This window comes from Tasmannia lanceolata, unplaced genomic scaffold (assembly GCF_043159265.1).
Source record: "Tasmannia lanceolata isolate RefF3 unplaced genomic scaffold, GAP_Taslan_0.1 ptg000026l, whole genome shotgun sequence".
NCBI classification, from domain to species: domain Eukaryota; kingdom Viridiplantae; phylum Streptophyta; class Magnoliopsida; order Canellales; family Winteraceae; genus Tasmannia; species Tasmannia lanceolata.
The window spans coordinates 7260749-7274281 of NW_027518703.1; the positions used below are offsets into that span (position 1 = coordinate 7260749).

The following is a 13533-nucleotide window of genomic DNA, read 5'->3' on the forward strand; positions in this document are numbered from 1 at the left end:
ATTTGATAAATATAAAATAATTTTCAAAGATGGAATGCCAAAGTCATTAATTACGAACCGAATCTCATTCACCATCATATCACGAGTAACTACTTCAAGCATGTCTTGCAGCAGCAACACAACAGCATCTCGCTTTGATGGGTCACCGTCTTTCTGCAACAAGAAAAATGTAGTAATAATTCTCTTTTTTCTAAGAAGAAGAGTAGTAATAATTCTCTAAGGCTCCGTTTCTTTCGACATAAAAATGGGCGTAAAATTTGTTTTATGTTCATCTTTACAACATAAACCAAAATTTACGTCCATTTTTACATCAAAAGAAACGGAGCCTTATCGTCAAAGATAGCGCACACATCTTCCATCTCCTTGACAAAACGTCTTAATAGAAAAGAAAAATATTTTTCTTATAGATGACTCACCAAGATCTGTACAAGCTCCACAAATTTCTTACATAGGGCAGGAAGAGGACTCATTCTGAAATTGGCAAGAAATGTGTTCTTCGAAATGTTGCCTTCAATTTCTTTGATGATAATGCCAATTATCCTGTTACATTGATAGTAAAATTAAGCATTTAACTACAGTGGCATTCACACATATAAATCACATCAGTTATTTACAGTGATGGTATTGCAAAAAAATGAAAGCATAAAAAAGTACCCATGATTTTTAATATACTGGATTGGATCAAGTCACTTCAAACTATAGTCTCCTTCAATATTAGAGTACAAGTTAAAAGATTCAATTCCACAAATTGAAGGAAGCCAGGAAGGTATAACTTCATGCAGGAAAAAGAAAATAATTGTGATAACCATGAGCTTCTACAATGGGTATCATGATGCCACCTACTTGACATAGTGAAAACAATAATAGTTTTTTGACATAGTGAAAACAATAATATTTTACCAAACCTCAATCTCTGATTTTGCAAATAAAATCATTTATATTATCATTGGAATAGTATGTACAAACACGGTCAGAATGAGCGCCTGAATTTAAATAAGCAAGAAAAGAAATCGGTCCTCCATGGAAAGAAGTTCTCCTTCCATCCCACAGGTGGGAGAGATGGGACTGGGACCTCGCTAACATTTTATTCAATACCCTTTGTGTTGTCATAGGTCCCCATCACTCGCAAGAATGAGAAGTAATGGGAAGGAGGTCCATTTCAGGATCTCCCCTCATTTCAATATTCATGAAATAATGGTTTATAGGCACCAAATTGTTAAAGAAACAAAGGAATGATAGAACAAACCTCTTCTCATTTTCCCCAACCACCAAAAGCTGTAAAACATTTTTGAAAGACTCATAACATTCAAGCACAGCACATTTCATGTACTCATCAGCACAGATGCGCTTCCACAGATCAGAGTCCTTTGTTCGAAAGTGGGCAGCCATATCTATTGCTATTGGGATCTGGAAAAGAAAATAATCAACAGTCATGTATATTAACAAAAATGACAAAGACTGTTGATAGAAGATAATACTGACCTTGCTAGCCAGCAAGAAAGGTGGCCACTGTATTAGTTTCAGGCTAGGATCCGATGAATAAGGAACCAGTAATAGATCCATTTCCCTGGATTAAACGAAAAATACCAGTTTAATTCCAACTGAATCAAATTAAAGAAACAGAATAAACAGAACAAATCATTAATAGAACTTGATTTAGAGGCCTTTCCTGTCACTTATAATATCTTCTTCACGGAAACTACATATAACTTCATTCCATAACTGAGAAAACTTAGCTGCCTCAGTTCTCCTGCTTGGGGAAACCTGAAAGTTGTTGAGGTCAAAATACTACACACGCAAATGAACCAAACCATTGTGCTTTCGCATTTCCACAGTACAAGATTACAACCTCAGCAAACCGCTTCTTGAAAGAAAATCCCCTAGTTCGAGTCTTTTCAGTTGGTACCAAATATGCGTTGAAGGCTCCGGGTAAAGATTGGAATCGCGATCTTAGCATGCCCAGTGTCCGTATCTATGAGAAGTGAAGGAGAGGAATTAAATGCAATTACTAGCAAGCTATGAATTAAACTACAAACATGCATTCCATCCAATCACATCTTTTTCTCCTTCTACCTTCTTTTCTGATCTCACTTAGATGTAAAAGATGATGAATGTTCTTTATATATATATATATATATATATGAGAAAAGTGTTTCTAGTCTGCCGACTAGAGATTCTCTAGTCCGGCGACCAAAAACACTTGGGTCCCACACTTTTTGTGGTGATCTAAAGCATTCATTTGATAGGCCCCATCATAGATAGGGTGTCCACAAAAAATCAGCTTCACAGGATCATCTTAACCCTTCCATTTGTGGAGCTAAAAAATGGACAGATTTGTGCCGATTTATAGCCGTCCATTTTAAGCTCCACAAATCACAGGGTTGGGATGATCCTATGGAGCTGATATTTTGTGGACACCCTCTCTATGTCAGGGCCATGGTTTTAAATTTCGACCGAAACCGAAATTTTCCGAAACGGTTACCGAAACTGAAATTTTAAACCATGGTCAGGGCCCATCAAATGAATGCTTTGCCTCACCCAAATAAGGTGGGACGCATATTTTTTGGTCGCCTGACTAGAGAATGATCTCTAGTCGGCAGACTAGAAACACTTCTCTCTCTCTCTCTCTCTCTCTCTCTCTCTCTCTCTCTCTCTCTCTCTCTCTCTCTCTATATATATATATATATATATATATATATATATATATATATACACACACACACACACACACACACACACAATTGCAAAAAATAATAACTCTATTGAACCCTAACCAAAATGAAAGCTACAAAGCCACCCTTAATTAGTAAAAAGTACTAAAAATTTCCTTAATCCATCACTAAAATTGCACCTGGCAAAAGAACACTTAATTACATTTTGTGAAGCTAACCTAGCACCAACGCGGTTCCCCTTGAAGATGTCTAAGGCCTACCATATGAAAATCAAGCACCTAACGGAAGTTACATTATCCAAAAGCCCGGGGTGTAGAAGTGCATCAATCAACAACTCTCACAATGTATTTGGTTAAAGATAGATTCAATATGATCAAAGACATTGGGAGTGATTCGCATTCACTGCCCACCAATTGGAAGGTGAGTAGTAGTTGTTGGTGCTACACTCGGTTGGTATTACGCTCTTAAGGTTGTATTGTTTACACTATTTAGTTAGTATTTTTTTAACATACAATAATATTTAATTAAATAATAGTGAATCCCTGATAATGCATAACGAAATTAGTTATTTACATCACAACTAAGGCTCTAGATGTTAATATTTAAAAAATAGATATCAATAAGAAAAAAATGTTCCCCCCGGTCATTCTAGTCTCACATAGAATCTCATAGTAGAAGTTCCTTCATCTTAGTGCCTATAATACGCAATATTCCAAAACCAAAGTTACAGTCCTCAGTTGTGATGTAGAGTTAAACCCATTAGTCAACTAGTAACACAATGCTGTGCATTTGACTTGGTTTCACCCAATAATCCCCAAAGATGAATTCTGCATTTCAACCCCTAATTCACTACAATTTAAGCATATGGGTGAGCCACATGTAGCACTACACAGTACACACTAATAGATGTTAATATTTGTCACATGTTTGTCATCTCCAAAAATCCATATGTGGACTTCAAAAAGCACTAAGGGCATGGTCCCATAAAGAAGTACTAAACATTATTGGAAAATCTAGATTTCATTCAAAATTCCTATTCCAGCATGTAATGGTCCAAATCCAGTGGTCCCATAAAGCTTTGATATTTCGCCTCCAAGCAGTCGGAATCAAAGGTCCCGAAAACTTATATCCAAAGAGAAAATGGACCCCAGTAAGCTAAATTTTTTTTCCTTATCTCTAATGCATAACGATTGAAAAATACATTTAGGCTTCATGAGATCCAACATTAATCACCGCGTAGAGTTCTAGAAGTGTCAATTAGTCAGAATTAGATACTGAACCCTTAAAAAAACTAAGACATCAGTACTCCACAATCTAAGTCAGTAGCAGTATACTACTTGACATGGACATCCACTAATTAAGAGCCAGGAACTATGCCCACTAGGTTGAGAAATTAAATTCCAACAGCCAAAGATTTTCTGACACACCTAAAATATGAAACTACATGGAAGAACTTATCTTTTTAGAAAATATTATAGCCCCTGACCACAAACCAATTTACAAAATATTGAACCTAAAGTATCAGTATTAACCCTAGTGAATGCAACATTCCATGTAAAAGTTGTCACTGTAGCAGAATGTATGCCTAGCTTCAAAAATAAATGTTAATTATGCAGATCCTGTATTGCAACTAAAAACAAATCCATCAGAACTTATTTACCTCTCCAAGACGATCAAAAGCTCCAGAAACACCACCATACAATGTTGAGAAAATTGCATACCATATTTGAGTGTCCATAAAATATACCTGCACAAACTTGCCCACTCAGATGAGATACTTTGCCAAGGTCAAATATATGAACTCCCATTTATATCAAAACCTTCTAGATATTTCAAATGAAACAAAAAAGAAATTAAGTACTGAGACATACCAAGACCACAGGTGCCCAGAGTGATACAACAGCAGCAAAATTGTTCTTAGCTGCGTTGAGAAAAAAGAACAGACACATTAAAAATGAACAGAAAGACAGGAAATCATGGACAAACAAATAGATGGCTACCATCAGGGAAAAATTCGTGCCAAGCGTATTTAACATGGCGAACATTCATTATGTCTTTCGTCGGCTTCACCAAAGGTTTTATCTGGCAAGTACGACAGATTAAAAAAAAAAACCAAACAGAATCACCACCTGTTACACGAGAATATTCTCAAGGATTATACCCAAAACAATATATTAGAAATTTACTTGGATATAATAGCTGAAAGCGAATTTGGAACAAAGAAGCAAGACCCAGAACAGAGTATACCTGAAGAAGAAATAGACTTTTGATATTAAGTAGATTTGGAAATAAAAAATAAAAAGAAAACTATGATCATATATTCAAACTATAAGTATGAGTACTCCTGATACTTACTTGAAAAGCGCAAACTGACTTTCATGCATTCCCCTACCAACATAAATTCTCGGCTGCAAATAGCAATTGAATTAATGCATCCAAAATAAATAATGAAACATGTTCATAGATAGACAAAGCATAGAGATAAATCAAAGGGAATACATGATCGTAAAAGGTATAAGACTAAAGGTGATCACTGTAGCAAGTGTGATTGCAAGCATGTAAGGGTACTGATGGGATTGGCATTTAATCACTTCTGAGAGACGTTTACATAATTTTATAGAAGTCTCATTTGCTTAATAAAATCGTGGAAAAGAGGGTTTATGAGCACTTCTCCCTTCCCCTTCTCTTTCTCAACTCACAAATTCTCTCCCTCTTCTCCTCTCATTTCTTCTTTGGCATTTTCTCTTAGCCTCCCTCATCGCTATTCATTTTAGCTGCCAGATCCCCTTTCTCTCTTGGACTTGGTGCTTGAGATCTTCTATATGGTGGATTAAGATGGTTTCATGTTAATAAAAGCCATCTTGAGATGTGCACCACTCTTTTCATGTTAATCCCCTTTCAACTTCTTTCTCTTTTCATGTTTAATCCCTTTTCAACATCTTTCCATTCCCATACTATTAATAGTATGGCATACCTATTGTTACAAGGAAAGAGGAATTTCACTCTCCATCCTCAACAACTTTGGGTGTAATCATTCTTTGCTTCTTACAGTTCATATCTTTCCAAAATCTCTACTCTTTGTCCATATTAAGTGTGGCTAAGGATTGTGCGACTAGATCTTGAAATCATCACATAGAGCAGCCACTTCCTTTTCGAAGTGGGACCCATCAGAAAACAGATCATGCAGTATGCCATACTCAACTCAACTCAACTCAACAAAGCCTTTGTACCAAACTAGTTGGGGTAGGCTAAATGAATCCTTTAGAAAAATTTCCAATTATTTCTATACCCTAGGCTGAAAAAGACCCCGGTGAGGTCAGAGTATGGAGCTCTGATGGAGGGATGTGAATCAGTTTAGTATGGTCCTGGCATCTAAGACATTTTTTTGACAAATTTGTGGCAATTTGTCTCCATTGTGGACCAGAAGTAACCTTGTCCAGGTATCAAAGTGAAGGAAGGCAATGTGAGAAGAGATGACAGATGTCATAAAAAAAGACAGTTTGGAGCCGATGGAACTATTGTAAGGTACAAAGCATGGTTAGAAACCAAGTGCTGTGGATAATGATATACATATGTTGTAGGTAACTTGGAGATGTTTGACCCAATTACAAAGATACTTATATTCGTGTGATCCTATCAGTTTCTGCTTATCGTGGATGGGCACTTTCACCAACTTGATGTCAAGAATGCCTTTTGCATGGTTATCTAAAAAGAAGTGTATATGGATGTGCCACCGGATTTTTCATGCTTAGAAGGAAAGACATGTTGCTTGAAGAAATCTATTTATAGATTGAAATAATACCTCAAAGAATAATTTGACAAAATTAGTAGGGTTGTATTGGAAGTCGGTTTTCAATGAAGTACACAAGATAATTCTGCCATTGTTAAGAAAGTGAAGAGTAGACCACTCTCTTAACTTTTTGCGTTGATATTGTATTAATAGGGGAAGTTGGTTTTCAATGAAGTAAACAAGATAATTCTGTCATTGTTAAGAAAGTGAAGAGTAGACCACTCTCTTAACTTTTTACGTTGATATTGTAATGATAGGGGGTGATCGTGATTCTATTATTCAGTTGAAGGACCATTTACAAAAGATTTAGGAACTCTTAGATATTTTCTAAGGGTTTAAGGTTAAACAGTTTAAGAAAGGAATCTTTATATCTGAAATAAACTATGTCCAACCTATTAAGAAATAGTACACCTATTGATTATAGTCTACAGCGAAGTTGCCATCTCACTATAACTCGGATTGTCAAAGTATACGAAGTTAGAGTGGTAATCCAATTCATACATTATGTTGATTCTCATATGGAGGTTGTTCGTCGCATCCTTTGATATTTGAAGGGCTATGCTCTCTACGTTATGATCTTCTTAACCCAAATCATGGATATCTTCATGTTTCATAATTTATTTATGTTGATTGGGATGGGAAGAATCTACTCTAAATCGTAGGTCTACATCTCGTTATTGTACTTTTGTTGGAGGCAATTTGGAGACATGGAAAAAAAATGAAACAGTTAGATTTGGCTAGATCAAGTGTTGAAGGTGAGTATATGCCCATGGCTCATACTACTCGCACTTCACTGTTAGAGATTGGATTTTTATGATCAACCAGTGCTTCATTGTGATAAACAGAAAGCTATTCATGTCACCAATTAAGTGTTCAACTAGAGTACAAAATATATAGAAGTTGATTGTCACTTTCTTGGGAAGAAGAAGACTACATGGCTGATTCGTACTCTGTGTGTCCGCTCAATGGATGGTTGGTAGATGTGTTTACCAAGCCTTTAGGTCGTACAATTTTTTGGAGGATTTTGTGGAATTGGGTAAAAAGATTGTCTTATTCCCAACTTGAGGGAAAGTGTTAGTGGTGTGTTTACCTTAGTTTTCACATGTTAGGTTAAAGGGGTATTAGTGAGATTTACATTTATCACTTATCAGTAGCACTTTATGTAATTTTGTAGAAGACTCATTCACCTAATAATAAAATCATGGGAGAAAGCGTTTACGACCACATCTCTCTTTCTCCTCTTTCACACCTCACAAACTCACTCTCTCCTTCTCCCTATTTACAGATTTAAACGCAAGATAATCATAACGACAAGAACTTTGAACTGTTAAAATATTCAGTAATTTAAGGGAGAAATTACATTATATTTTTAAAATTAACCACTCAGAAAGTGTTACCTTTTTTGTTTTTAATTTAGTTTTAGGCTTTTAACATCTAAACTCCATATCAACTTTTCCATTAAACTTCTGGATATGATGTTCATAGAAAGATGAGTGAACTATCTTAACTTGTTCTGGAAATTTTACATAAAATGTTAGGTTTATAAAACTCCCATAATGCTCTGCTGGTGCAATTTCAATAACTAATCTTAGATATACAGCACTAAGAATGCTTGCAAATTGAAAATCCTCACCAATTTATCATGCATGTTGCATCTGCTTAAACTCATAGGCTTACAGTAAAAGCAACATAAACTTTAGTTAAGGTGGTGTTGTTTTTTTTTTTTTTTGGGAAAGGCTAAAGTTTTGTTATGATTTCTCAGTCTGTGCTATGAACCTATGGTTAACACCTATATAAATTACCCAATTTGAACCGCTAGACCATGAAAAATATAATGAATTTTATACAAACAGGCATCACAAATAGCAGGGGATGATAAAGGATCAGCCTCATAGCAAACACCAGTAATTCAATCCACAAAATCAAAGAAAACATAGAAAATACAAGTAAGGTTTGAAGGATAGAAAAATTTTTAAGGATGGAAAACAAAAGGTGCAAGTTTTCAATTAAGTGGTTGCATTGGAACATGAAGAAGAAAGCACTCAGCATCAAGGTTGCCAGAGCGGGAATCGAAAGCGGGAATCGAAAGCGGGAATCGAAAGCAGGAATCGAAGGCTCCCAGGGAAGAATCCTACTCAAGGTTGCCAGAGCGGGAATCGAAACGGGAATCGAAAGCGGGAATCAAAGGCTCCCAGGGAAGAATCTTGCTTCCTTGCTCAGCATCATTGGAGTTTGAAATTAAGGTCAGTAATCAGTAATGAACAAAAAAGTGTTTAATTTACACTCATATCAAATAATGTACAAATATAGTATTTACTTTACAGTCATATGAAATACTTTTTCAACAATTAGATGCATCAATTATTGTGCCATTTTCCTTCTAAGATGACATCACTGATAATACTTCAATTTTCTAGGGATTTCCAAAAATGTCCACAAGATAACATCGCTGAACTAATTATGTTCTTCCAGAGATTTCCTCAAACAGATAGATTAGCATCACTCCAATTCAGAGTATAATGCAGTTGTCTCCCAGAAGTTCATTTCATGGGCATTTCGGATCAAGTAACATGCTACATTTGGTTAACAATTGACATCAGAGTTTACATGAAAACAGATAGGTGCAAAGCAAGGAAAAAAGGAAAAAAAAAAAAATATATATATATATATATATATATAGAGAGAGAGAGAGAGGGAGAGAGAGAGAGAGAGTACCTGTGACCACCACAAAAGAAACCTTATGATATGCCAATCCGAGTTCTCAATCCATCGCCGAAGCATTGGAAATATAAAGAGTACTCCTGCTAGTAAATTGGGAAGCAAGTATACTATCACAGCCATGATATACAAAGGCGGTATACCCTTTACTTGGCGAAGCACCTTTGTCAAATCTTTAATTGCCATAGAGGTAATTGACAAGGAATTGATGTAGCAAAGTGGAAGAAGAACGGCCCAAGCAAGACTAACTAGTATCTTGAGAACATTTCTCAACACATCAGTAAATTTCCACCTATGATAGCCAGGGAAGTTCAAAACAAGATCCAGAACACCTACATCAACAAACAAGACACAAAATAATCGACGAACACTCCAGCTTCAACATCACAAAATTAATCTCAAAAGTGAAAATGGGGAACACCAAAAATGAAAAATCATATTTTCATATGTACAGAATGCCAAAGTGTTAAAGATGATATCATAAAATATCTTACATTAACCTTGAGATAAAAAAGAGAAAATGATTGTTAGAGAAAGGATGGAGAAAAGGAAAAGTGGGTTAAGGAAAACTCCCCCTCACTATGTATTTATATAAAGATAGAATGTTACAAATGACCATTATGCCCTTAGGCATATGCATACATCTAACTCTCCCCCTCAAGCTGGAATGTAAATGTCAAACATTCCTGGCTTGCTACAAATGTCACTTAATTTTGCTTTGTTCAATGGTTTGGTCAACATATCAGCTAACTGGTCCACCAATCTAGTCCATATCTCCCCTTTCTAAATCCTATGCCGGATAAAGTGGCAATCGACCTCAATATGATTGGTCCTCTCATGAAAGACCGGATTTGTGGCAATATGAATTGCAGCCTTGTTGTCACAATATAACTGAGAAGGAGATGACGGAGGAAAACCGATCTTGAGAAAAGAGAGCGTAACCAAATAAGCTCTCCACTTGTGTGGGCCATGGCTCTATATTTAGCCTCGGCACTAGATTTAGAGATAACATCCTGCTTCTTACTTCGTCATGACACAAGGTTACCTCCCTCAAACGCGCGATATCCTGTGGTAGATCTCCCAAGGAAGCAGGATTCTTCCCTGGGAGCCTTCGATTCCCGCTTTCGATTCCCGCTTTCGATTCCCGCTCTGGCAACCTTGAGCAGGATTCTTCCCTGGGAGCCTTCGATTCCCGTTTCGATTCCCGCTTTCGATTCCTGCTCTGGCAACCTTGAGATCTCCTGTCAGCTGGAGATCCTGCCCAACCTGCATCTGTGTACCCTTCTATCTTCTAATGTCCATACTTTTTGAACAACAAACCACTACTTGGAGCACTTTTCAAGTACCGAAGAATCTGAAGAACTACTGCCCAGTGTGAAGTACGAGGTGAACTCATATGTTGGCTGACAGCACCAACAGCAAAGGAGATGTTTGGGCGAGTGACTGTAAAATATATAAGTTTACCAACCAACCTCCTGTATCTGTCAGGGTCATCTAATAAGTCTCCCTCTTCGGGAAGCAATCTCACATTTGGGTCCATGGGAATTGAGGTAGGTTTCACTCCAAGATAACATGTCTCCTCAAGTAAGTCCATGACGTATTTCCTCTGAGAGAGGGAGACCCCCCTGGTGGAATACGCTATCTCAATGCCAATGAAGTATCTAAGATGGCCCAAATCTTTTGTAGAGAATTCTTTTTGCAAGATCTTCAATTTCTGGATCCCCACTGAATCACTGCCAGTAATGATGATGTCATCAACGTAGACTATCAATAGTACACAACCACCAGCAGACTGATAGTTGAAGGCAGAGTGATCAACTGCGCATTGCTTCATGCCAAAGCGCATGATAGCATCACTAAACCTCCCAAACCATGCTCTAGGGGACTCCTTGAGGTCGTAGATGGATTTCTTCAATCGACATACGGAGGAGAACATCTCCCTTGAGCAACATATACCCAGGAGGTTGCTCCATGTACACCTCCGTGAGCTCACCATGAAAGAAGGCATTCTTGACATCTAACTGATATAGAGGCCATCCATGGTTGACAGCAAGAGACAGGAGAACACGTACAGAAGGTATCTTCGCAATCGGAGAAAAAGTCTGACAATAGTCCACGCCAAAGGTTTAAGTACAGCCTTTGTCAACCAAACACGCCATAAGGCGCTCAAGAGACCCATCAGGTAAATATTTAACCGTGTAAACTCAACGATAGCCAACAGGACGAGCAATGGAAGGAAGAGGTACTAAGTCCTAAGTCTGATTGACCTAAAGGGCCTCCATCTCGAGATCCATAGTTGCCCGCCACCCTGGGTGATCGAGTGCCTCAAGCAATGAATGTGGCAAAGAAACAGAGGACAAGACAGACACAAAACTATGAAAAATAGGTGTGAGAGAATCATATGAAACAACAGAAGAGATAGGATGAGCAGTACTACGAGAACGAGTACGATAAGGGAGGAGATGGAGAGGGAGTGACTACAGGGGCAGGAGGAACGGGAATAGGTAGAGGAAAATCCGAATCAGGAGAGTGGGGTGTATCATCCTGAGGGTTGCGAAAGTAAGACTCGGTCTCAAAGAAGGAGACATCTGCCGAAACAAAGGAAGATACATCGTTCAGATCTAGGATCCAACTTATCCAGACTAGGACCAATGTTGTGAACAAAGCACACACAACCAAAGATCCGAGGAGTGAGAGGGAAAGGTTCATGATGAGGACATAAAATAGCAAAGGTGCCTCCACCACGGGTAGCATGATCACCCACTCCATATGCCGTTGTCACAGTGCTATCAACAGAAGGAGACGGCACGGAATTACAAAGAAGACGTTATTGGGCACGCAAACAAACTCCTAAAGGGAAGGCATAGTGCCAGAGCCAAATATTTGTTGTCGAAGATGTAGGAACTCAGGGCCCAAAGTCTCGAGGAAGTGAACAATACGAAGTTTATCACGCTGTTGGGCGGCCGTAGTCAGATCAGTGGTAAGGGGCGTATGGTAATGGGAAACAAATTGACTATAATAGGCAGAAAGAGGAGTGTCACCACGCCGAAGATGCATCCACTGTGAATAGGTGGCACAGATGTGGGCTAGGCACCCCAGAATAGAGGGCATCAGTATGATCCCAAATATGGCGGGAAGTCGAAAGGTACATCATGGTACCCGCAATCTGAGTAGTCATACTCTGCTAGAGGAGAGTACGTATAAGGGCATCATCATGTTCCCATTTCTCATAAGTGGGATCAGTGGTAGCAGAAGGATCACGACGAATAAGGGACACCTTCCCCCTAGCAAGGAGGTAAGTCTCCACGGCCAGTTTCCAATTCAAGTAATTGGATCCATCAAGCTTGACTGTGGTCATGGGTGGGAATGAACCATCCACCGAAAAAGAGGGACTATACGAAGAGTAGGATGTGCGAGGCGGAGGGCAGGAGCCATAGAAGGCTGCCCTAGAGAGGGATCCTCAATGATGGATTGATGGGGGAATCCATGTTTAGAAACCGAAGCTAAGAGGCCCAACGACGATAAGGGACGACTCCGAGAATGGAGATCGGAGATGTCAAGAATAGAGATCGCGGCTCCAAGAGGAAACAACAGAGGTAGAAGGCATGAGAGAGCCTCTAAGGCATGAAGGAAACGATAAGGAGTCGGAGCCATGGAGAGAAGAGAAGAAGGGGGTAAGGGATCTAAAACATGAGGAAAGGAAAAGGGGATTAGGGTTTGAAACTTAAGGAATATGGTATGGAAATAGGGCATTAGGGTGAGGAAGATAGAGAGAGAAACCAAAAGAGAGAGAGAGAGAGAGAGTTGTGCAGGGGGTGAGGGGTGTTACGGAGGGGTGAGGGGTGAGAGGGGGGTTACGGAGGGGTGAGGGGGGTGCCTTTGGTGGCAGGGGAGGGATTGGGGTTACGGAGGGGTGAGGGAGTGTGCATTGGGGGAGGGGGGGTTTACAGAAGTGGAGGAGGGGTGTAAGGGCCGCGGGCTTGGCTATGGTGGTGTCGGGGAGGAGGGGGGTCGCAATGAGGGGTGGGTGGAGAGGTAGGGAGGGGTGTCGATGGTATCAAAACCCTATGGCTCTGATACCATGTTAGAGAAGGATGGAGAAGAGGAAAAGTGAGTTAGGGAAAACCCCCTCACTTATGTATTTATATAAAGAGAGAATGTTACAAATGACCATTATGCCCTCAGGCATATACATACATCTAACAATGATGATGTAAAGTACTAATGTAAAGAGAATTAAAATGGTGAAGTATCCTAGTTGTTGTTAGCCAAACTGAAATCGCCTTTGACCAAATATGCGAGAGTGGGTAGGATAGCAAGATAGGAAACACAGATAATATAGGAAAGTGTCAT

General features: G+C 38.8%; 1 protein-coding gene across 1 annotated transcript in view; it reads right to left on the bottom strand.

The window, feature by feature from the left end:
• Positions 1 to 13533, bottom strand: part of LOC143858386 (callose synthase 5-like) — a 36667-nt gene that overhangs the window by 15725 nt on the left and 7409 nt on the right. Inside the window, exons 15-26 of the mRNA XM_077369024.1 lie at positions 9178 to 9512; positions 5028 to 5080; positions 4859 to 4919; positions 4673 to 4754; positions 4544 to 4593; positions 4333 to 4419; positions 1850 to 1972; positions 1669 to 1764; positions 1483 to 1566; positions 1247 to 1407; positions 417 to 540; positions 59 to 153 (exon numbers count right to left, since the gene is read on the bottom strand). Coding sequence (XP_077225139.1) covers positions 59 to 153; positions 417 to 540; positions 1247 to 1407; positions 1483 to 1566; positions 1669 to 1764; positions 1850 to 1972; positions 4333 to 4419; positions 4544 to 4593; positions 4673 to 4754; positions 4859 to 4919; positions 5028 to 5080; positions 9178 to 9512 — 1351 coding nt within the window. The remainder of the gene's footprint in view (positions 1 to 58; positions 154 to 416; positions 541 to 1246; positions 1408 to 1482; positions 1567 to 1668; positions 1765 to 1849; positions 1973 to 4332; positions 4420 to 4543; positions 4594 to 4672; positions 4755 to 4858; positions 4920 to 5027; positions 5081 to 9177; positions 9513 to 13533) is intronic.